Source organism: Pollicipes pollicipes, unplaced genomic scaffold, assembly GCF_011947565.3.
Source record: "Pollicipes pollicipes isolate AB1234 unplaced genomic scaffold, Ppol_2.1 Scaffold_7231;HRSCAF=8579_pilon_pilon_pilon, whole genome shotgun sequence".
NCBI lineage: Eukaryota > Metazoa > Arthropoda > Thecostraca > Pollicipedomorpha > Pollicipedidae > Pollicipes > Pollicipes pollicipes.
Window position 1 is genome coordinate 45,318,054 of NW_023597034.1, and position 24,862 is coordinate 45,342,915.

Consider the following 24,862-nt stretch of genomic DNA (forward strand, 5'->3'; position numbering starts at 1 on the left):
CACGATGTCAGCGGGGTTCATCGACCCCGGCACGTGGCGCCAGTCGTTGACCTTGGATGAGTCTTGTATCTCCGCCACACGATTCACCACAAACGTGTGGTAGCACCTGCCCTCGCTTCTGATCCAGCGCAGCACAGTGAACGAGTCAGACCAGTAGTGAGTCGATTCGATGATGACATCGTGCTCTCTTCTGATGAGGTCTCCAAGGCGAACCGCCATGACGGCGGACAGTAGCTCCAGGCGTGGGACCGCCAGCTGACGCGCCGGCGCGACCCTGCCCTGGCCATCACAAACGAGCTCCAGATGTGCCCGTCCCCACGGCACAGACGGAAGTAGGCCACTGCGCCGAACCCCAATAAAGAGGCGTCACAGAAAATGTGCAGTTGACGGGTGGTTTGGCAGCTGATGGGTGATAGCGGCCCAGGGTGGTAGCAGCGGCGCACTTCGAAGGCGTTTAGATCTTCGAGTTCCGTCAGCCACTCGTGCCAGCGTTTCAACAGGTCTTCGTCATCGATCTCCTGGTCCACAGCGTGTCCACAGCTCTTGTATGAGCGCTTTAGCTCTCATGACGTACGGCGCCAACATTCCGAGCGGGTCAAACAAGGAAGACACTGGGCTCAGAATGCCCTTCTTCGTGCATGGCTTGTCCATCCTCGTCACTTTGAAGACTAGCTTGTCTCGGTGTACGTCCCAACAGACGCCCAGCGCTCTCTCTCTATCGGTGTTTCATCCAGGTCCAGATGTTGTCTTGCCGTTTCGTCATGCAGCCGTCGGTGGGGGATTTTCCACCTGGTCAGGTTGAAACCACCTCGTTTCAGAAGGCTGGTCAAGGAGGCTGCCATCGCGTCGGCCTCCTCTGCCGTATCCACGGAGTCCAGGTAATCGTCCACGTAGAAACGACTGCGCGCTGCCGCAGCGGCCTCCGGAAACTTCAGTTCGTTGTCCGCAGCACATCTTTGAAGCGCGAAGTTCACAGCACAGGATGATGATGCTGCTCCAAACACGTAAACCTGCACTTGATACGTGTCCGGAGGCTTCTGTCAGTCAGCTCCCCGCCAGAGGAACCGTAAGGTGGGCTGATCCCCTTCCGCCACCCGCACCTGGTGGTACATCGCCTTGATGTCAGCAGAGGTCGGAAATGAGCGCTGTCTGAAACGCAGCAGCACGCCGATCAGGCTGTTCGCCAGGTCCGGTCCTGTCAGGAGTTCTTCGTTCATCGATGTGCCCCTGAACGTCCTGCAGCATCGAAAACCACACGTACTTTGCCTGGTTTCTTGGGATTCGCCGGTTCACCGGGCCGTGGTGGGGCAGGTACCACTCACGTTTGATGTCCTCAGGAGTGTCGCTATCAGCCGTTAGCTTCTTGGCATAACCATCTCTGACATAGCCCTCGAGGGTGTCCGTGTACATCTGTGACATTTCTTTATCCCGATCGAGTTTTCTTTCCGTGTCCCAGAGACGAATCAGAGCGGCGCGGCGGCTGTCTGACAGCCTGCCGTTCGGACGCTTCCACATGAGCCTCGTTTCATATTGATCATCAGTCAGTTCTATGCTGTCATCCAGCATTTTCAGAGCTCGTTCGTCGTCACGTAACCTTCTTGGCGGTTCGTCATAATTCGTTCCAAACGACTCAATTGTCCAGAAGCTTTGAATTTGCCGATGCACGTCGTCTTCATTTGCCATGTGAATGAAGTTCGCATGTAGAAACTATTCAAGTCTACGTGTTCTGTCTGCCCAGACCAGACACGAGCGCTGCTAGACGGCAACTGTATTATCCCGCGAAGCGAGCGGGCGGCGCCGACTCCGGCGGGTGGCGCCCCAGGCAGTACACCGCCATTCGGGGCCGCGGCGTACCAAAGTGCAGCAGCACTGGCGGCGCGAGCAGGGGCGGTCTCAGGGGTACGCCAGTAACATCATGATACATCTCCCCCCCTTGAGGAAATGCAAATAAATGTATAATATGTAAAAAAACGCTTGCGAAACGAAATTATTGGCGACAGACTGCTGCTTCCCTGCTGCTTCCCTGCTGCTGCTATGCTGCTTCTGAGGCTGCTGCTTCCCTTCTGCTTCTCAGACTGCTTCTCCTCTGCTGCTTTCCTGCTGCTTCCCATCTGCTTCCCTGCTGCTTCTCTGCTGCTTCTCTTTGATGCCTCTCAGAAAACGCGGCCACTGCGTGTTTTACGCGGACTAAAACTAAGCAGTGGCGTTGGGTCTTGTGTCTGGGGCACTTGCGCGTTGCAGGGCTGGGCCGCAGCTTCTGTCAGCGGCGGCAACGACGGCGGCGGCGCCGCTGTCGACGCGGGCGACGGCACGGCTGGTGGTGGCCGTGGTACCACCGATCGTGGTGCAGGCGCCGGTTCGCGCGGCTGCGGTTGCAGCAGCGCCGGTGGCGCCACCTCAGCATGGCGGCCAGAGAGGAGGTCTGGAGCGGGCACCCTGTGTGCAGAACAGTCAGCACGCCGCGCGGAACCGTGCTGTGTCAACACCTGAAACGGAGGGATCTGCATCAGATGACGTCGGTTGCGAAGATAGCGAGCACCCTTGAGCTCCACAAGGTAGCTGCGTCTAGAGAGCTTCTCTATGACGGTGGCGGGCTCGGACCAGCTTGCTTCCTTCTCCGTCTTGATCCGAACATGATCCCCGGGCTGTAGCTGCTGAAGATCGCGGGCACCGTGTCTCCGGTTGAAGCATGTCTCCAGCTTCTTCTTCCTCTGCCGATCTCGGAGTTTGGCATGCTGCCATGTCGCTTCTCCGGTTGGCTGAGCGATGGGGAGACGAGATTGAAGTTCGCGTCCCATCAGGAGACGGGCTGGGGAGTATCCGGTTGCTTCCACAGGCGTCGTGCGGTAGTTGAGGAGGGCGAGGTGGGGGTCCCTCTGGCGAAGTATCCACTTGGCGGTTCTCACGGCCCGTTCAGCTGCTCCGTTGGAAGACGGCGTGTGCGGGTCTGTGATGCGGTTTGTAAAGCCGTAGGACGCTGTGAAGTTGGCGAACGAGCTTGAAGTGAACTGCGTTCCTCCGTCTGTTGTCACGAGATCTGGTATCCCCAAGCGGGAAAACAGGCGCTTCAGACGCTCGATGACTGCGCTGCTGGTGAGACTCGGGAGGCGTTGTATCTCCAGATACCTGCTGAAGATGTCCACCGTGACGAGCCAGTTGCAGTTGTTGAAGTGGAAGACGTCTGCAGCAACGTGCGTCCACGGTCTTGATGGCGTTGGGGTTGTCACCAGTGGCTCAGCGTGCTGGGCTGGCGCGTTCACCTGACAGAACGAGCAGCTCTCGAGATGACGCTTCAGGTCGATGCTGAGTTGAGGCCACCAGATCGATTCTGCTGCCCTCTGGCGACACTTGATCAGACCGAAGTGTCCGTCATCATGTAGTCGGGTGAGCATTTCATCTCGCAGACTCGGAGGGATGACGATGCGTCGCCCGTGCATCAGCAGTGTACCACACGTTAGGTACAGAACGCTCATCTCTCCCCGAGAGGCGAAGTAGTCTAGCAGGTCGGGATGCTTCGCTCCCTCCTTCCAGCCAGAGAGAGTCTGCTGAACTACGCGTTGTAGGGGTTCGTCTGCTTGCTGCGCCTTGCTGATCTCCACCAGACGCTGCAGTGTGGCGGGAAGATCGCCGAAGATTCTCTCACAGAATCCATGTATGTCTTCTTGAAGCACAGCGCTGATTTCATCCCGCTTCTGGAGCGGGTGACGTGAGAGGAAGTCGGGCACCAGGTGCTGCTTTCCTGGAACGAAGACCGCTGTGGGGTTGTATCGCATCAAGCGCATGAGCATGCGCTGGCATCTGATGGGTGCATCCACGAGATTTTTCGTGTTAACCAGCGGGATCAGAGGCTTGTGGTCCAGATGCAGCTCGAACGACGGCAGTCCGGACAGGAACATGTGCATTTTCTCGCACGTCCACGTCGCGGAGAGTAGTTCCTTCTCAATCTGGGCCCATCTGGTCTCTGGGTCAGTCAGGCTTCTGCTGCAGAACGCGACGGGTTTGAAGACGGAGCCGTGCTTCTGGAGAACACATCCTCCGATGCCGAAACTGCTGGCGCCGGCGCTGACCACCGTCTCTCGTGCTGGATCGTAGAACGCCAGAGCTGGAGCTGAAGTGACGGCTGCTTTCACGTCATCCAGCGCCTGCTGCTGCTGTGGTGTCCAGATCCATGCTACGTTCTTCCTCAGAAGCCCGTTCAGTGGTCTTAACACTCCTGGATGTGTGGAACGAACCGGCCCAGGAAGTTGATTACTCCGAGCAGAGACCTTAGTTCATTGACATTCTTTGGTGGTTGGAGCTGCTGGATCGCTTCGAGCTTCTCTTCGTCCATGCTGATGCCGTTCTTGCTGATCTTCATCCCCAAAAACTTGACCTCGTTCTTCCGGAACTCACACTTTTTCCTGTTCAGCTTGAGGCCAGACTCGTGGATCCTCCTGATGACGGCCTCGAGACGTGCATCGTGGCTGGCAGCATCTCCGAACACCACGGTGTCGTCCATGTAGACGATGACTCCGGGCAGTCCGTCCAGCATCTCCTCCATCTTCCGCTGGAAGCACTCCGGTGCGAGCGAGATCCCCATCGGCAGTCGCAGGAACCTCTTCCTGCCGAACGGAGTGATGAACGTGGTCATCTTGGAGCTCGCCTCGTCCAGCGGGATCTGGTAGAAACCGGAAGAGGACGTCCAGCTTGGTGAAGAGCGTCGCGCCACTCAGCTTGGAGGTCAGCTGCTCCAGAGTAGGGATCGGGAACACCTGTCGCTTCACAGACTGGTTGAGTCTCTTGTAGTCAACCGTGATGCGGACACCGCTGCTCTTCGGCTTCGGGACGGGGACCAGCGCAGAGACCCAGTCCGTTGGCTCGGTCTCCGACGTGATGATGCCGTGATGCTCCATCTTCTTCAGCTCCTCTTCCACCGGCTTCATCAGTGGCAGCGGGATATTTCTTGCAGTGGCAAGGGCGAATGGAACAGCATCTTCACGGAGCTGAATGCTGACCGGTGCTGTCTTCAGGAGACCTGCCTCTCCGAAGACGTCTTCGTTGACTTCACCTGTGAATCTCAGTACGCCCAGGCACGAGCAAGCAGACCTGGAGAGGAGATCATTAGCTGAGTCAGCAATGTAGAACACTTCAGGCTCGGCTTTGTTCTTGAACAGGAGTGTTCCGTGCATCTTTTCTTCTACTTTTAGCACGCTACCAACACTTGTCAGAGTATTTGAAGCATGTTGAAGCGGCGGCAGTTTCAGCTTCTTGTACGTTTTCAGCGTCAGAATGCTAACATCAGCGCCAGAGTCAGCTTTGAAAGCGACTCGTTGACCATTTAGAAGGACTGAAACTCTCCATGGCGCGCAAGCTTTGTCTGCTTCGTCAACAAAAATGTTGGGCGGCGATAGTTCTTCAATGGACTCTGTCCGCGCACTCGCTCTGACACCGTTGGAGCGACAAACATACGCAAAATGATCCATTTTCTGACAGTTGTCACATATTTTTCCCTTAGCAGGACAATCTTTCGGAGACGCATGACGTGCTCTTCCACAGTATCTGCATGCTGTTGAAAAGTCGATACGCTGACTATGCTGTTGCCGTTGCGCGGTGGAAGGCTGCGGTTGACGTCTGTACTGCTGGCGCTGCTGGCGCGGCTGCCTGTGCCGCGCCGGTGCACAAACACTACTGATATCAGGCGGATCAGAGCTGTCACGGCCGTTCACGATCTCGACATTACGCATCATCGAAATGACGGTATTTGCAGACACTTCCTCCTCTAGTGACTTCAGCTGAATTCTACGGGACAGCTCCATGTCAGACATTCCTGAGATGAGACGATCTCTGATACGCTCATCAGCGTCAGCGAAGCTGCAATGCTCAGCTAGAGAGAACAAAGCTCTGATGTACGATTCATTAGTCTCGCTTGAGCTTTGAGATCTAAGCTCGAAGTTGTGACACTCTGCAATAAAGTTCCTTTTCGGAATGAAGTACCCGTCTAGCTTTGAGACAACAATTCCAAAATCCTCCTTCTGCTCAGCAGTAAGCTTAAATATTGGTAAGATATGCTCAGCCTGCGGGCCCATGCTGTAAATCAACGCAGCTACTTGAACGTCACCGTCCTCTTTGTGTAGTCCCGATGCCAGTCTGTAGCGGACGAACCGATCACGCCAGGTCGGCCACCTCTCAGGCGATGTGAAGTCGAATTCCTCAGGAGGACGAACTCCAGGCATCTCGACTTGGTTCACAACTAACACTGTTTAAATTAATGTGCTGCTTATGCTTGCTTAAGCTTACTCTAGGTTCAATGCGGCTGCGCCATATTCAAGTATACGTGTTCTGTCTGCCCAGACCAGACACGAGCGCTGCTAGACGGCAACTGTATTATCCCGCGAAGCGAGCGGGCGGCGCCGACTCCGGCGGGTGGCGCCCCAGGCAGTACACCGCCATTCGGGGCCGCGGCGTACCAAAGTGCAGCAGCACTGGCGGCGCGAGCAGGGGCGGTCTCAGGGGTACGCCAGTAACATCATGATACAGAAACCTTTCGCCGTGCTTGTATATGACGGGAAGCCGGTTGGAAGCCACCCAACCGAGCCAGCTTCGAACTGCGGCCGGACTGCTCGGTGGGCCCTCCCGGACTTCTCTGGGTACGATCAAAATGAACCCATCGGTGCCCAGCAGCACTTCGATCTTACCGATGCCGTTTGTTGCAGGCTCAGATCTTTCAGATGTGGCCACTTCAACTTCTCGTTCGGTCAGTTCGATTGCGTGACCTGGCACGTTCAACAGTGGGGCTGTTTGTGCATCCGTCACTCGGAACCGATCTTAAGATGACAGTGACTGAATTTCGAAGTCCACCTGGCGTGAGGGTCTCGTCTGGCTACTGTCGATGGTGCTGATGCTCAGCAGCTGGACGGGTCCGTGAAGTCCAAGGTGCGATGCGGTGTCCTCCTTGGTGAGAGAGATCTGACTCCCCATATCCAGCAGCGCGTTCACCTTCTTTGTCCCGCGTGGTCCGTGCACACAAACGGGCACGATCTGCAGCAGCATCTGGTCCTTTCGTCCCACTGAAGCGACGCCGACCAGTTGGGATTCTTTTGTTGGTGGCCAGTTGTCCACTTGTCTCGCGTAGTAGGTGAATTTCCTTCACACCGTGGATCAGGTGGTGATGTCTCCGGCTGTCACAGCCGTTTACGGAGCATTTCTGGGCAGAGACGCATATTCGGGCACGATGGTTGAGCTCGAGACAGCGGAAGCACATGGCCCGCTTCATCGCGGCCATCGCACGTTAGTCCACCGACAAACGAGCAAATTCTTTACAGCTCCCAGCTCGATGTGCCCCGCCACAGAAACCGCACTGCCCGTCCTTGACTTTAGTCCAGCGGGAGGGTCGCGGCCGTCGCGGGCACGCCGGGCGGCCGGTCCGATCTAATGGCCTTATGGCCCCAATTACGACATCCCGTTTCCCGTCCGCCGTCCGTCTGGGCGGCCGCTCCGCTGACCGCGGCACGCGCCGCCGACACCTGCACTCGGATACATTCGTCCAGATCAGTCATCGGGGGTTCTCGGTGCTGAATGCTTTGGAGATGCTCTCCCCATTTCCATGCGAGAGATGTTGGTAGTTTTGTCACTATCGCTGCCACGTACGTGGATGCAGCTAGGCCCGCGTCGTAGTGTAGTGATTTCAGCACGTTCGCTTTTGAATGGAGGGCTCGCGATAACTCGGTCAGTCCTGGAATGTCATTGTTCTGTAGAGCGGGGAGATCCATCACACTTCTCAAACTTGCCTGAATCACGGTGGCCCGGCTTCCGAACTGGCATTGTAGTTCTCGTAGCGCCTCACTGTAGAGGCTGCCGTCACACAGGAGCCCACCGATAGCATGTTGCGCTGGTCCGGTCAGGCTGGATTGGAGGTGAGTCAGGCGCTCCGCAGCAGATAATTCGCGACGGTCATGCACTAGCGCTTTGAAGAGCGCTATCCATCGAGGCTAGTGCAGAGGATCGCCGTCGAATTTCTCCAATGTAAGCCGTGGCAGTTTGCACGGGAGCATTTCACCTCTTTTTCATGGTGTTGAATCACCTGCCTCCTGGGCATAAGCTTCCAAGGCATTGATCCAGGTGCAGCGCGAGTGTGTCACCTCACGAGAATGTGCGATCTGAAGAGCCTGGTCACTCACCCAGCGTGCCGTTCGGCTGGCGCCGTTTGGAGTCGGTCGTGCCCGCTTATTGCTGTTGTTCCTTTTGCGTGCGCCTTCCACACGCACGTTGACAGCGGTCGCCAGCCGTGGAGCTTCAGCTGCATCTCGTATGGACGCCGGGCGTAGTTCCCCATTTTCTTCTTCCGCGATGAGACGCGCTTGGAGTTCACATTCTTCGGCTTCGAAAGTCATGACACGCAGTTTCCTTCCTGTTGCTACCTCCATCTTCTGCTGTTCCAGTTTCCTCCTTTTCTGTTCCACTTGTCTCTCTAGCTCCTGCCGCTGCTCCATCTCCTGCCGTTCTAGTTGACTCGCCTGCTGCGCCTGTGACAGGCGCAGCTTGGCAAGTGCCGCCTTTTGTCGAGCCTCGCTGGTTCTCCATGAGGTCGAAGCTTCGCTCCTCGTTATCCTCATGTTCGCAGAGTTCAATCACAGTTCGATTTCACCGGATAATTAGCGGATTTGCACCACAGGCCGATCACTAGTCACTAATAGATCCGGCCAGGAGGACCATTTTGTTCGGTATCGTTCGATCGCTCGGTATCGTTCGGTCTCGGTCGGTCTCGTTCACTCGTTCGTCGACACGCATCCGTCGGCTGATGCTATATTCTGAGGTTCGAATATCGGGCCAGGAAGAGGACATACGCATCCTCCTCCTGGCGGCGCTCGAGAGAAAACCGCGTTGTTACCGGGCGGCGCGGTCCCCCACAGAACACGACACATGTGGGGCAGTTTCCGGGCCGGCCGCAGGGCCGGGGTCGTAGGGACGGTAAACTAAATAAAACATAAATCTAAAGGAAAACTCGACAGGGGACCGAGAAATGGAGATAAAACAGAAGCTCAGAGACGGAACAGCAAAGCCGACACTTCACAAGAAGGGGAACCGTGTAAAGGCAGATTTGTACCGAACACGGCGCCTACCTCTTAATACCTCCCTTAACTGGCTCTTACATCTGATCAACTTTTCTATCATATCACGCACTTTTTCGTCCATCTGGAAGATCGCGCGCGCCACCCCGGTGTTCAGATGGGGGGACAGATCAGACCTGAACAATTTTCGGCCCATTTCTATCCTTTCTGCGCTGTCGAAAATTACCGAGCAGTTGGTCTACTCGCAGCTCACTTCTTACCTTCTTGACAACCATGTACTGACACCATCGCAATATGCTTACCGTCCACGTCACTCGACGGAGGACGCCCTGGTCGACGCTGTCGAATAGCTGGCAAGGGCTGCCGACAACGGTCATGTCGCGTCGGTAACGGCGATTGATCTTAGTAAGGTCTTTGACATCGTTGATGATGGCGTCCTCTTGAGCTAAACAAGCTTGAGTGGTGCGCGGTGTTCTCAGAATGGTTCCGGGACTACCTGAGCGGTCGGAAGCAGGTGGTCAGTGGTGGCTCGGTTACCCTATCCCTATTCAATGGGGTGGCCCAGCGGTCACTTGTCGATTCAATCCTGTTCCTCATCCTCATCAACGACCTATTCAGCTTCCAACTTCATGACCACCTACTATCTTATGCCGATGATACCCAACTCCTTGACTCCATCACCCCCGATGTTGACCTGTCCAACCTGAAAACCCGTGTCGAGGAGACCATTCAGCGCCTTGAATACTGGTTTCAGTCAAACAGTCTGAAAATGAGCCCCAAAAAGACAGACTTCATGTTGATCGGCATCAAACCCACCACCACAAAATCCGGTAACTTCCACATTACTATCTCTGGCACAGACATTCTCCATCATCTTCAGTGGAGATACTGGGTGTACTCCCCGACCACCACCTCACCAGGTAACCCGACATCCCCGCACTCGTGCGGCGCCGTAACGATCGATACACGATCCCCGTTCAAAATCAACACCATTCCACAGTTGAGGTTCTGAAGCTCCTTGTCGAAATTTACATCGTGCCCCCCCCCCCCCCCCCGCCATCCTCTACTGCCTGTCTATCTGGGATGGAGAGGCCAAGTGTCCCCTAGATAAGGTGAAAATGGTGATGCACTTTGCAGCCAGGCTAGTGAATGTGTCCGCAGCAGAGATTGTATTTCAACGTCGCCGAATTCCCCAGTGCACTGCGCCCTCCATACGTGACGAGCGTCGGTCCTCCCAATGTCAAACTCGGGCTGTTTCGAGCGGCGTCGGCTTGCTACATCCGCCGCGCGTCCGACTGACCACCGCCCAGCGGCGTTTTCTGTACCGCGCCGTCGCCGCGTGGAACCGGCTGCCTGCGGTGGCCGCCCGCGTCCCCTCACGCCGGAATTCTTGACTGTTCTAAACCGCTGACTCATTGGCTGAAGCTGGTTTATCCTGTGGGTATATGCGTATGTCTGTGTGCTGAAGTGTGAGTTTTTTTCTTGTACGATTAGGCGCAGAACAACCACCATGTGCATGCGCATTAAAAAAAACAAATGTAATTCTAAATGTAAATTACGAACTGTGGACGATATGTGTTTGGCTTTGGGGCGCCTGAAGTTAAATTTTTGAGAAAATTAGTTTTTTACCGGTATTAACAGATGTTAAATGATTTTCCACATCGAATGAACAGCTACAAGCTGTTTGGCAATGGGCACGCAAAAGGCCAGTTGGCTCAGTTGAGATCAATGATCAATTTAGTGTTTGCTCTGACATCACATTGAATCAACACAGATTCATGACTCACAAAAAATACTTAAGCAAAAAACGGTCTTTACAGAAAAAGGCTTCCTGAGCCAGAAATGAAGTTCAGGATCCCGAATTACGGTGACGCAAGTTAGGTACCTTAGATGACATGTTGCATCCTTATGATGCGGCATCATTTGCAAATGTACCTGAGTCACGTGCTACAAGTTTGGCGAACATTGGTCAAGCGTTTGAAGTCACGTAGCGAGAATATTTGTCCAGAAAGCCCCGGGCACTTCTTCTACGGCCGCGGCATCTGTCAAAGTTCTTCTGGCTACCGTCTGTATAGGCGATCACGGATGCCAAACATGGATCCTGAAATCAATATTTCGTAGATTGTGAGTGCTTTGACATGGCCACTTTGCTGCGGTTTTGGTCATAGCGCCGTGAAATAAACACTGGGTCAGCTAAATTCGAACACGAAATGAATGTAGTCTTCAACGTCAAATTTCGACGCCCATGCAGTGGTTTTGCTATGGGAAGGCTACAAGTAGACCGCGGATTGTTTCCCAAAGGCAATGGACATGACAAAATCAATCAACATCTTGCTGGAACGTGCGTTACTTCTGGATTTCCAAAAGGCATTTCAGCCCCGATATTCCCGGACATCTAAACTATAACCACTCCGGCATTTTGCCTTTCGGCGAAACGTTTTGAACTACAAAAATAGATTAACGCAAAGAAGTGTACTACCATACCGCCTACCATAAGTCCAATCTGGTAAATAAATCCAAGTAAACAGACAAACAAGCCCACGTTACTGATGCGCGAAGAAAAAGCTCCAGACCAGAGGAGCTTAAAAAAAGGACTCGGAGGTGTGTGCTCCAACTTGCTACGCATCACGAATAAAACATTGTGTATTTGAGGTGTACAGTCCGCTGTGAGTTTCCAATTCGCGCATTATGGATGTCGTAGTACCCACAAAGGGACAGAAAAGCACTAGCACAGCTCACGCAGATGCCTCTGCCGGTTTGGGGGCCAAAACAGCTTTTACCTCTGTTGCTTTACATCAAGACTCGACTCTTCGGGCTAAACAATATACATATATATATATATATATATATATATATATATATATATATATATATATATATATGTATATTTAGTGGAGGTTTGGATTGGCTTAGCTACCTCCCTGAATGTCTCCTCTCTGATCTCCAGCACATAGTTAGGGTATATTGCCGCCATATCTGTAAATGATGACGCATTGCGTGTGCTACCCAGGCGGTGCAACTGACTGCAGACTAATTTTCCCGCGCGTGTTTAAGCCGCATTGAACTATAATATGCGCTGAAGCACACGGTAGCAGGAGCGCAGGCAGGGGGCAGAGGGGGCACAGGCCCTTAGGTTCCCCCCTTAGGTTCCGGTGGGCCCTTCAGCCCCCTCGGGACCTACGACTGAGGGGCCAAAAGGCCGACCGGAGGCAGTATTCAGGAGTCCAGTCCGCACGGCCGGGCACTTAAGTACCACCCAGAGGACCTGGCGTGCTGTTCGAGGAGGCCCATGAGTCGATAAGGGCCTATTTGTCGGTCAGACACCACCAATAACGCGCAGTTGGCTCCTTGTCCGCATGGGCCTGAGGGCCCATTCCCCAAGCAGGGGCAAAGCAAGAGCAAGCGATTTATATAAGTCGAGGCGCCAGCGGCTGTCAGGGGGGGGGGGGGGCACAGCGCCTTATAGGTGGCCCTGTGTTGGCGATGACCCCGAGTCAGCCAGAGGCAATGTTCAAGGAGGCCCGAAAATCCTGGAGGGCCCACCGGGGCTGGCGACCAAGGGGTCAATTGGAGGGCTTAATGGCACGAATGGCTGGTGTCAGTCAGTCGAACAGTCGGCTCCGTAACAGTCTGAGCCCTTGGCGCCCATTCTCCAAGCAGGGACAACGCCGGGCCCGCAATCTGCATTTTTTCGGGGCCTCCGCAACAATGCGGGACTCCTGTATCGGCCAGGGGCCCAGTGCCTGACAGGGTGTTTTGTGTCAGCAAGTGGCCTGGAGTCAGTCAAGGGAACATTCGCTCAAGTAGGGACGGGGAAGGGACCCTGAATGACAGAGGACCTCTTGCGTTGGTCGGGCCCTCTGACACTAAAATGCAACATTAGGAACTTATGATGAGTGCTCACATTGGGATAAAGAAGGAAAGGTCCTGGAAGGAAGGGTCCTGTGCCAGTTAGCGCCCCCAGTACTGGACAGTGAGCCCATTAAGCCGAACAGGAGTCTATGCGCTAAGCATTGAACCACCTACGGCGAATCAGGGACGTTGTTGCGTCAACGAGGATTCATGTGTCGATCCGGGGCCCACTGTGCGGGCCAGAAGTCCTATCGCACCAGGGAGCGGACCAATACGATGCCATTTATCCCTCTAAGGGCCTCCAAATCGACCAGGGGATCCCGCCCCGTGTCGTCAGAGTGGCAACCGGAAGAACCCCCGCGGTGGAACGGAATGGCGCTTCAGCTCCTGACCGGAAACAATAATGTGCTCCCTAACGTTCTACTAAAGAGACCCCCTCGCCCGGAAATAAGGGGTTTCATTAATATGAAATAGAGTAGGTCAAAATGAGATAAAAAAAGGAACAAGGTCGTCCTATGTTTGTCTGAAAACGTTTATTTTTTGCAGAACAGTGAAACAGATAACATCAAAGGTCTTGGGCCTGCTCTCCTGAAATCTCGGAAGCAAGAACAACGATGGTCCGGGTTGCAGTTTCCGTGTAACCGAACGGCGTTGGTTATTGCAAAGAACAGCACGCGCCCCACCGCGTGAGAACGCGGGGCGTGTTCTCACGCGAGTTTTTAGCGTATCAACATTAACTCGTACCGTTCAAAGATAAGACTGTGTATCTTTTTACATGTTTGAGCTTGTCCTCTGCACAGATGAGCAGTTACAGCAGCATGAAAAATTGAGGCTCTGCCTTCACTATTATAGGTCCACCACCAGACTCCAGCCAGCACCCCTTTGCGGTGCTGTAAATACCAATCCGTTCTTACTATCGATCTTAAAATCGTGCGGGTGGTATATACACTCGGACTTCCGATTAAATGTATGATTTGATCTCTTCAGGTGTTCAAATGTGCTTCTTTCAGATTCGTCACCATTTCCGTCCCCTGTTGACCACCGCTCAATGTTAGCCACGGGGCCGACGCTGTGCTGCCTAAGGAGATTGCAACGCCTAACGCCGAGGTTTTGGTGCTAAGATTTGCTAGCGCGCATGTTCAAAAGCACGCACAACTTTGTATCAATAATTGATTTTGACTGAATTTTGAATATTTCCAGATAAACATGGCTTGGCCAAGTTAATGCAAATAACTAACCCATTTGTATCTACAATCTGCATTCGCGGGCTTGTAATACCTCTGTAGAACCCAAACAAAATTGATAGCAAAACTGCTGAGTTTTATCGGCTTAGAAAGAGTCCACTGGACCATTGTAAAATGTAGAGCGCCGGGATGTATTTCATGCAATTGTTTAACGCGAGACTTCTACAGTTTATTGGTTATAAAATCAGAGTTTTTATCGCGATAGCGTTTGGCTTCTAGTCCAGTTATAGAAGGAAAAAATGGAAAATATCAATGGAAAAGACGCCATCTAAACAAATGAACCATGTCCGGTGATTTCTTGGCGATGGGGTTTTTTACGATAAGGGGGCCATTTGTCAAACTCGTACCCACCCCCCCCCCCCATATCCAAGGCTCTGGCTGCGCGCCTGTACGATAACCATAGTATCACGCACCCAAAACCAGTTTGGGGGCTGTTTTCTCTAGTTAATGACCGAGGGCGGCGGGCGAGAGTGTTACTGACGGGACCAATGACGTCATCACCAAAGAACACCGGTTCGCCTCAGATAAGATCCCGCTGAGGGCATGGGCGTAGGAACAAGGGGGGGGGGGCAAGTTGGCCATGCCCCCCCCCCCCCCACACACACACTTTTCAGATTAAGGTTGTGTTAGCTTACTTCTGTACCACATTTAAGTATACATGACGATTTACGTAGTTCACCAGCCATTTTCCTCAAGATGTGTCATCTTTTTCCTTTGCTTATTAACCACCGCTTGGCATCACAGCCGTAGGCCGACGCCACGCGGCCTGTGGACACTGCAACACGGGACGTTCAGCCTGTTGTTCCTATGACTTGCGAGCGCGTATATTCAAAACCATATTGCATAGTTTTTTATCAATAGTCAATTCTGACTGAATCTTAAACATTCTAAGACAAACATGGATTAGCCATGTTGATACAAGCTTCGGACCCCATTTCATCTACAATGTACGTTCAGGGATTCATCAATATCTCTGAAGAAAACAGGAAAACACGAAACTGGAGCCTGTGTGACAAATATTGGACCGCCTCTGGTGATCAGTGATGTTCTTGCGTCAATGAGGGTTCCTGTGCTGATCCGGGGCCAACTGCGTGGGTCAGAAGGCCTCCCGTGTGAGGGAGGGAACAATGTGATATGATATATTCTTCCAATGCCCACCGGATCGACCAGGAGATCCCGCCCCGTGTCACTAGAGTGGCACCCAGAAGGCGCCTCGCGATGGGACGGAGTGAACCATCAGCTCTTGACCGGAACCGGTAATGTGTCCTTGGTGTTCTACTCAAGAGCCCCTTGCCCGGACGGAAATAAAGGACTTCATTATTGTTGAGTAGAGTGGGGGTCTCATTATTGCTGAATAGAGCAAGTCAAAATGAATTTTTAACAAAATGAACAAGGCCATCCCATGTTGGCCTAAGAGCGTTCATTTTTCAAAATGGATTAGTGAAAGAAGTGCATCAAAAAGTTTGAACATGCCCGCCCGCAACCCCAAAGAGCAAGGGGCCAATCCGGTCTCATCATTAGTCTAAAAATCGCACACGTGAAATATGCGCCCAGACTGCCTTGTAGATATAATATTTGATGTCCTGAAGCGTTCAAACGTACTTCTTTCAGAAGCGTCATCAGTTTCGTCCACCCGTTGCCCACGGCCCAGTATTAACTGTTGAGCCGACGCTGCGCGGCATGCGGAGACTGCAACGCCTGAAGTCGAAGTTTTTCAACTAACATTTGCGAGCACGCATGCTCAAAATTATGTCACCCAACTTTTATTACTAACCGATTCAAGTTTTTAAAGGTAATTATGTTAGAACCGTTATCATTTTCTTCCACCGGTGGACCATGACGAAAAGTTGTATATTAATCGATTCTGACTGAATGTTAAATATTTCCAGACAAACATGGCTTGGCGATGTTAATACACATTGTTGACCGCTCGATCTACGACCAAAGTTTTCACCCTCAAATTTTGATCAAACCTATCGATCTACAATCTACCTTCGCGATGTCCTTAATGTCTGTAGAACTCAGATGAAACATTATGAAAAACCTCCTGATTTCTATCGAATTAGAAAGAGTCTACTAAGCCATTGTAAAGTAAGGACACCGGTGATTAATTCCATATGGTCTTTAAACGCCTGATTTCTGTAGTTCATTGACTTTACCACGCGTTCGGGTGGGGGTCAAATTGACTCGCTCCCCGAAGGTTTTTCCAGAATGGCTTCCGAACGGCACGACGCAGCCACGCCATGTTTTGATAGCTGTAGACAACTTAATAGCGGATCGCTCGGCATGGAAAATTTATATGCGCTCTGTAAGGTCACCGACCTATGGCAGGTCAAATCAGGCCATGGTGTGAGCAAAGTCAACTTCTCGGGAATCGCTCAATCCGATGCAGCAATGGAGTGTTAGACGAAGCCATACATCTCTGAGATGCTTTCTTAGGCAACACAAATACTGAATGAGCGACTAACGTTGACCCAAAGGTCAGGTATAAAGGTCAGACCAAGGTCAAAACCAACCTGTTTTATTACCCAAGGGCTTGCTGTATGGGATAGCTTTTTGTGTCTTTTGTTTGTTGATAGCAGGAACCGCAGTATATACCGTCCATGGACTTCTTAGACGTCAGAACAGGTCATTGACCTAAAATGACCTAGGCCAACATTTTGTGTTTAGAAACATACTGCCCAGCATAATCTGCACGTCACCTTCATGTCAATCAGCATAATCATAAGTCACCATGACCTTCAAAAGGTCAAACAAGGTCACTGCCCTTAGCTGAATATGTGACCTTTTGCTAAGAAACAGTTATTTAGGTTCTGGGGCACTTTAGAGACGACCCTGGAATTTGAGTCTGTTTTACCTTATTCGATCCGAAAGTCATGGTCTAGAAACCTCGAACTTTCACCTAAGTGAGTTCACGTACAAGCCAACACACTGTGTGCATTTGGTGTCTCTAGCTCTTTTAGTTCTCGAGATCTAAGGGGGTTCAAATTGGTCCCTCATCCGAGCGAAGGGTATCTAGCCTGCCACCCGGGCGTGTGATAAAAATGTGAACAGAATTGATTTTGCAGTAGTTTCTGGTTTCTGTTCTGGTTACAACGTAAAAACAACAATGAAACAAGAAAAAAAACCGCATGCCATGTTAACAAGTAAGCTATATCCGGGTTTCCTTTTGTGGGGGGATCACAATTCTGTCCACCCTGTGTTCCTCTTAGCAAGGCTCTGGCTACCCCCTGCCCACACACAAAAGCACATAAAGTCATCTACTTTGAATGACGGGCAATTAAATGTCCGTTGGGCCAAGTCATACCTAAAGTATGCAGCTTACCGGCGGCATTTTTCTGGGGTGGTGTGGTGTAAGGGGAGACAATTCGGGAAAAGGTACTTTTGCAGGTGTCCAACACATGTTTTGCACCCCAATTAGTAGCAATGCTGACCCAGAAATGTGCAACAAAGCAGCCATACCATCAGTTCGCGGTCAGTCATTCGGAGACAGCCGGGCCAGGACAGTGGCCACCGACGTTGGACGGGAACAGAGCTCAGACAAGGAATATATGACAAGGGCCTTCATTCCTTGGCTTGGTTTTCAAAGAACAATCTTTAGTCCTATGGCTTTTGTCACAGGGTTTTTGACAGTTTTAAGCTTCCGAATTTGTGTCCGGCTAAAATGCTGCGACAAGTCTTACCTCCTGAAAAGCAGCTAGCAAAATGAAGGCGCATGCAAAATTTGTTGTACTGTGAGTTATTGATTCACTTTCAAACTTTTCACCAGCCTATGCCCTGGCCATATTGTTGCATCTACCCTATGGAGACAGATGCCCCTTCAATGTCTCAAAATGCCTACCCGCTCGTGGAATTTCGGCTCCCCAGGAAACACAACGTTGAAATGGACAGATAATCTTGGGAAGCTGGATGGCCTTATTTCCCGAATGACATAGATTATTCGCATAGGCAAGAGTGTGCACCAGTGAGAAATCGATCTAGATGCATATCTAGAATAGCAGTCAATACATTTGAACAAACAGCGATAGCCGCCATCTCTGCCCTCCCCCCCCCCCCCCCCCCCCGGTCATCGGGCTTGTTTTCCAGAAAAAGTTCGTGGAGTACGCCCTGATCTTGCCCCCCCCCCCACCCCACTTTTTGAAATGTTCCTGCGCCTATGGCGGAGGGCGTCCAGCAACAGTCCATGCCGCCATCAACTGCATTATCCAACAGGACAGCGCGGTACGCCTGTGTTTAATTAGTGTATTTGTCTGTTACACGGCTGGACGGTAGGAGACCTTATCTGATCCATGACAGGGCGTCCTACATGGCAGGCTGACGCCTGGTCCGACTTGGCCTAATGAAGCGCTGTTTTGCTGGTCTCCCGGTCAAGTCGTGAGCCCGCGTTCCGCCGAACGGAGCTGATGTGTGGACAAGGCCGCTGCAGCAAGGCGGACCAAGTGGGTGCCGGACCGAGTCAAGAGAGGAGGGCGTCGGGGCAGTGTCCAGAACAAATAGCCTATATGGGATGGCCTCGCTCCCTCGCATTCAAAACGTTGATTATCCGGATCGACATCGACATCCGGTCGGATCGACAACATGTCGCACTGGATGATCATGTCATTGCAGGCGACAGCAAGGCGTTGTGGCTCGCATCGCGGGTGCTGTGCGGTCGCCAACATAAACGGTTTGGCATGAACAATATGATTTTGTATTACAAGATGTTGTCGCAATATAAATAACATGCCGCATGCCGCAGACATGGGCATGCGGCACTTCTTTTCTGTGTTTGCATGTGTTCGTGGCAACCCTCATCCCACCACTCACCAGAGTCTATCCCGATTTCCACCAAAGGAAACTGGAAAACTGAGTTCAGTGAGAAGAAAAATACCATGGTGCATCAGTGGCTGCTCAACCACTTTGGAATTGGACGAGATGGGCTGACCCGATTTTTACCTCGAATTTTTCCATACACCGCTCTACAAAACTGCAATAATTGGAGTTGAATTAATATAATCGCAGATCTATGCGGGGAACACGCTGCACACAAAAACCGTGAAGAAAGGGGACGAGCCACACCCCCCCCCCCCCCCAAGCATGGCAATGCTGAGATGCATCATTTTGCTGAATCCAAGTTGCTTCGAGTGCCACCTCTAACCATGGGGACGGGAGGAAGGGGGGGGGGGGGGAGAGAATCCCATCCAGGCAGCGAAAACATGATTTTTGCGTCACTTTGCAGAGGGCATCGGTCGATATTGGTTAATCTCTAAATCAGATTTTTGCAATTTGCTTCCAGACTTCAGAAACCACTTAATTAAGCATAGGTTGCCAGATAATGTAGGAAGCCTGTAGGTCAGGATATTTAACCTAATGAACGTGACTTCAGGGGATCAAATACATGTCTATCAATACACTGCAACATAAAGTTGCACCTGCGACGGCATGTATCGCTTTGTCTGCGACAAGTCAAATTCCAGCATCAGAAACTGGCACGCCTGAAATACTGTCGTACAATAATAACCAGAGTTTTCAACCTCGTTCCCTACAACTACTGGTTTGCATAATAACGAGGGTATAACAGGATGAAACGTGAGTTGTGAGTAGGGCAGGATTCTAAATATATTGCTTTTAAATAATTGTCTGCATCCCAAGGTGTCATACACCAGCCACGAAGGGCATGACAGGAACTGTCTTAGGACATCATCGCTGTTGGTTCTTGACGGACGCAGGGCTGTGGGTAAACCACATAAAAGTGTGTCTCATGGTATGTATTACTTCATAACATGACACAGCTTCAATGGATTTGCAAATAACACATGGCGGGTATTGTGTAATTCGTGTTAATCTACAAATTCATCACCGCCCCATCATATTAGCAGTTGAGAGATTTCCATCTTGAATGTTGGGTTGCCCGTAACTGATGATGCCCCTTGCCTAAGGCCCCCTTGTCTTATGTCTCTTTTTCGATTGTGCACGTCTGCTAATTTTACTATGGGTCTTGACGATCCAGTGTCACTAGATATCTGTGATATGAACAAAGTGCTAAATAAGTGTTAGAAGAGCTCTATTTTTTATTTCTCAAGATGATCCAGCACGTGACGCGTGTTTGGTTGTTCAAAACGGTCAATGTCAAGCTTGAATTCGGTTGTGGAATATAGAGCTTTCTTCAAATGACACTTAACGCGCGGTGCAAAATGGAATTGATTGACGTCGGAACCTTATTTGCAGCCTGAGAAATGACGCACTCTTGTCATCTATATTCACCTGCAGCCAAGACCACTCAGTTCGCTAGCGTGTGACATAGCTTTTATCTGTAGCGCTTCATATCTGTATGAATTGATATATCAATACTATACATTGGTTGCCGGTGGGAGCTGCTCAGAAAGGTGTTCCAGCGGAAAAATTCACGGAAGGGCGTAACAGGAAATAATCTGATGTGACCATACGTAAACTGCATTGCGAACTGTCAGCACACACGGCTGTTGGAATGGATTACATTGTCATTGCGTAGAGGATATTGCAATTCGCGTTAAAGCCTTTATGGGGCAAAGAACGTCGGTTGATCTCGACTAGCGCTGGCGTCGTTGATCTCGCCTGCGTTGGCGTAGGTTAGGTACCGTGCTCGTGTAGTGCTTGGTGATGACGGATTGCGTAGCACGGGCTTGGGCGATCGCCGGGTTTTGGTCAGGGCTGTGGACGGGGCGAGTCATGGGTGACGTCGTTCAGCCACGTACCCCACTACTGATTTCCTATGAATGAGTATTTTCCACAAGCATGACAGTGGGCATGATAGCTGGTAGCTAAACAATGCTAGCTGGAAAAATCGGTGGGTAGAGCAAACCCATGTGCCAAAATGCAGCCAGGGGCACGCGAGCCGATTTGCGGGGGTAAGGGGGAGAACATGCCCTCAACTGTCTGCAAATTAAGCCTTGGCCCTTTGGGCATCGGCTGTAAAGGAATATTCAAAAACGGCTATCCCCCAACGTGGGAGGACTTCGACAGCCGTACACTGCACTTACCGTGCACCGCGACGCTTTGAAAGACCGGCGGATAGCCATCCGCTTGTTGCCATTACTGTTCGGCGCCGCAGGGAGCTGAGCCTGACGACAGCCACATGAGCTCGGGTTTTGTATTAGACAACGCGCACAAACAGATGAAACAAGAATATCACAACCGCCGGCGGACGGCCGGGCGCGGTAGCCCTGCGCCGTCACCTATTCCCCATTTTAGGGCTCCGCGTTGGACGAGTATTTGGGCGGAGCCTTGTAGCCGACGCCCGGCTTGCGCTCAATGTCCCCCTTGTAGATGGGAGCCGACCTGTAGGCGGGCGGCGACTTGTAGGAGGTCGGGGCGCGCTTGTACTCAGCCGCCGGCTTGTAGCCGGGGGACGGCTTGAAGCCGCCGGTCGGCGCGTACCCGTCGCGGCCCGGCTGGCTGTACTCGGACTGCTCGGGGAACCTCGCCTCGCCCTCGTACGACACCTCCGCGTTGAAGCCGCCATAGTCGTCGACCGTGTACTTGACCGTCTGAATGCGGCCGTCGGGCAGCGCCACCGTGTAGAAGCCGGTCGTCTGCTTGCCGTCGCTGTTCTCGTTGGCGGCGAACTCGGCGCCCGTCTCGTAGTTGCTGACGGCGTAGTCGAAGGCGTAAGGAGAGGGCTCGTAGTGGTACTGCTCGGGCCGGTGCCCGCTGGCGTGCGAGCTACCGACGGGCGTCTTGAAGCCGCCCGGTGCCTTGTAGCCGCCCTGCGCGGGCTGCTGGTAGGCGGCCGGCCGGCCTCCTCCGTAGCCAGGCGAGCCGGCTTTCTCGGCGGCGGCGGCCACCACCAGGCAGGCGACGAGGCAGACTCTCATGCTGCGGGCGTGGCGGGGAGGGCGGGGAGCTGACAGCGGGCGGACTGATGCCAGTGGGTCGCGCCCGCTCCCTTTTATACGGGGACCGATCGGGTCCACTGCGCCTGTTGGGCCGCTCGCCCGTTGTTGCAACCTTCCACGTGGTGCGCAGGGGGAGAACGGGGGACAGCATCCGCGGAAGTTCCAACGGACAGACACCGGCCACGCGGGCGGAGAGGGTGTGGGCTTTGGCGCCGTATGTCAATTCATGCCAACGTTGATATTCGTGAACTTATGAGTTTCATGGTTCAACGCAAGCTATTCAAACACGGCCTATTTTCAGATCAAATCGTGCTCAAGGCTGCATATAAAGTTTTGACAGTATCCAGGCGATCTATTTAAACCAAACCACGGCCAACGTCAACAGAAAACAAAATAACAGAGTTCTATAAATTCCAACCGAATACAATTGTACCCAGATCAACACAGCTAGTCCCAAGCAATCACACAGATCTCAACACACGAAAACTTGCTAGAAATAGTGTGCTATTTGTAAGTTGCTAGAACTGGCTAATCAAAAGTCTTTTTTTCACTGCATTATCAATCAGAACGATGCGATTGTATCGAATATAGGGTCGATATACCCGGACCGATTTCTGCACAGTGACTTGATATTTTCCATTATTCCACACCACACTACCTCAGACGCAGAACTCAGTATGCTATATTTGTGGCCTAGCAGAGCTGTTTTCCGAAACCAGCACGTTTCTTATTTGACCCGGCATGTACAGGGATGTCAGGCGGACAGTTGCCAGTGAGTCTGAAACTGTTTGGCTGTGATGAAACCGTTTGCCTTGGTTCTAGCGTAGGAGCGATGGCAGCTTTCAATCACGGGTTGTTGCGAGAGGGTTACAGGAACATAGCGATGCAAAATAAAGTGAGAGAGAGGGAGAGAAATGAAGAGAGGTAGAGAGAGAGAGAGAGAGAGAGAGAGAGAGAGAGAGAGAGAGAGAGAGAGAGAGAGAGAGAGAGAGAGAGAGAGAGAGAGAGAGAGAGAGAGAGAGAGAGAGAGAGAGAGAGAGAGAGAGAGAGAGAGAGAGAGAGAGAGAGAGAGAGAGAGAGAGAGAGAGAGAGAGAGAGAGAGCGGGTAAGTATAAAGACACATGATGCCAGAGGATGTGAAAGTCTCTTCGTGCGTAACCAAAACCAGCCTTTTTCCATGAGACCAGTTCTTTGAGATATCCTCGCAAGCTGCGCCATGTGATGCGTACACGCAGAGTATCTATAAGAAGTGCTGGCATTAATTCATACCTTACCTTTTATAAATCGTGCATGCTTGAAAAACACAAGATCCATTCGTGAAAACGACGCTTGGGAGATTACGAAGGAACCTCAAGTGTCGCAATGGAACCAAGGACAGTTACCGTGTGGGATGATGGGGTTTCAGACCTTGTAGCATAAATAATGTGCTTGATGTGTTCTCTGCGACGCATGAGGCAAATAGTGACATTGGAGGCAAATCTTACTCAATTGCTCATGCTTTGAAGATAAAGATCTACCAACGTCATTAGAACCCTACACAGCCGGATGGCGCGTGGAGTACACTTGCGTCTTGTTCAGCTTAGTCACACAAGAAAAGATTCAGTACAGCTGAGGTTTGCAGAAGCGCTAGTGCCCCCCCCCCCCCTCTCTCTCTCTCTCTCTCTCTCTCTCTCTCTCTCTCTCTCTCTCTCTCTCTCTCTCTCTCTCTCTCTCTCTCTCTCTCTCTCTCTCTCTCTCTCTCTCTCTCTCTCTCTCTCTCTCTCTCTCTCTCTCTCTCTCTCTCGTCAACGAGATCTGCCAACACACGCCTCTGCAAACATGCCCCTGCCCTTGATGCACTTGGCTGAAATATAACCGAGCCAGACAGGATATCGAGCGGAAAATAAATGCTCCGCGGAAGATCTCCTTAAAGAGGGGGCACTCCAGACCCTCACTCCATAGATACCAACTCACTGAACATGAGACGCCTCACCTGTACTTTTAGCATTTTGAGTAACTTCGATACACTCAGACACATCATCCGTAAAAGCCCCATCATTCTCTAGAACAGTTAAAAAGTCCCACAATTCTTTGGAGCAGACGTGTGAGAAGTTCAACTATCCTGATGAACAGGTCATTCAAGTCAAACCACCTAGTCTTCAGAAAACTAACACAATGACTTATTGGTGTTGCTAGCTGACTAATGTCAGTGTCGTGACGCGACATCTGTCATGGGACAATCTTTTTAAATGACTAGCTATGCGGTCATTAAATCAGCCGGCTCTGGGGATTGTAAGGAGATCTCATTCAGTGATTGGTTTAGCCTACTAGCCTCGCCTCCGTGGTCAACCTGGTATGCGTTTACGCATGCAAAAAAAAGCATGCCGAATGCGATGTCATTGCGGTTCTCATTGGGTTATCACAACGTCACACATCAACACTTCCGCGTTACGTTTTTGAGCTGTTTCCGTTTGACGGCTCGGCCCAGCCGTCTGTTCCCGTATGTACCCGAAGACTCAGGGCATTCTGAGACTTAACATGCGCAGTGGAGGGGAGGGGTGGAATCTGCCCCCCCCCGCCCCCTTCATCCTGTTTTTCGTGAATGTCTCCGAAGTAAATGGGAAGATCTTTACAGCTTTTCGTCTACCCGCAATTAATACCCTAGCGTGTCGTTTAGAGCAGAGAAGAAAAAAATCGGCCGGAAAATTGTGAGGTTGTCAGCCTGAGGTGTGAGACTGACAACGTCAATAACGCAGCCAACTTCAGAGCTCGAGAATTGGCGCTGATGCGCTCTCGTTATACCCTCAGCAATTAAATATTTGTGACAACACTGGTCACTTGTTTTATGCATACTGCAATACGTTATAATGTAAATGTTATATTGGGT

At 51.8% G+C, this 24,862-nt stretch overlaps 1 protein-coding gene across 1 annotated transcript; it reads right to left on the reverse strand.

The window, feature by feature from the left end:
- Positions 1–21,348: 21,348 nt before the first annotated feature.
- On the reverse strand, positions 21,349–23,983 carry LOC119110176 (cuticle protein 7-like). The gene is made up of 3 exons (XM_037233913.1): positions 23,969–23,983; positions 21,586–21,879; positions 21,349–21,513 (listed from the first exon to the last, which is right to left on the reverse strand). Exons 1-3 carry the CDS (start codon positions 23,981–23,983, stop codon positions 21,349–21,351), a joined length of 474 nt encoding a protein of 157 aa, XP_037089808.1.
- Positions 23,984–24,862: the final 879 nt, after the last annotated feature.

What these genes read in the sequence shown, in the direction of transcription:
- LOC119110176 (XM_037233913.1), bottom strand. An exon ending in AGGTGTCGTACGAGGGCGAG is followed by an intron (nt 21,514 to 21,585) that starts GCGAGGTTCCCC and finishes GGCGGCTTCAAG; the next exon opens with CCGTCCCCCGGCTACAAGCC.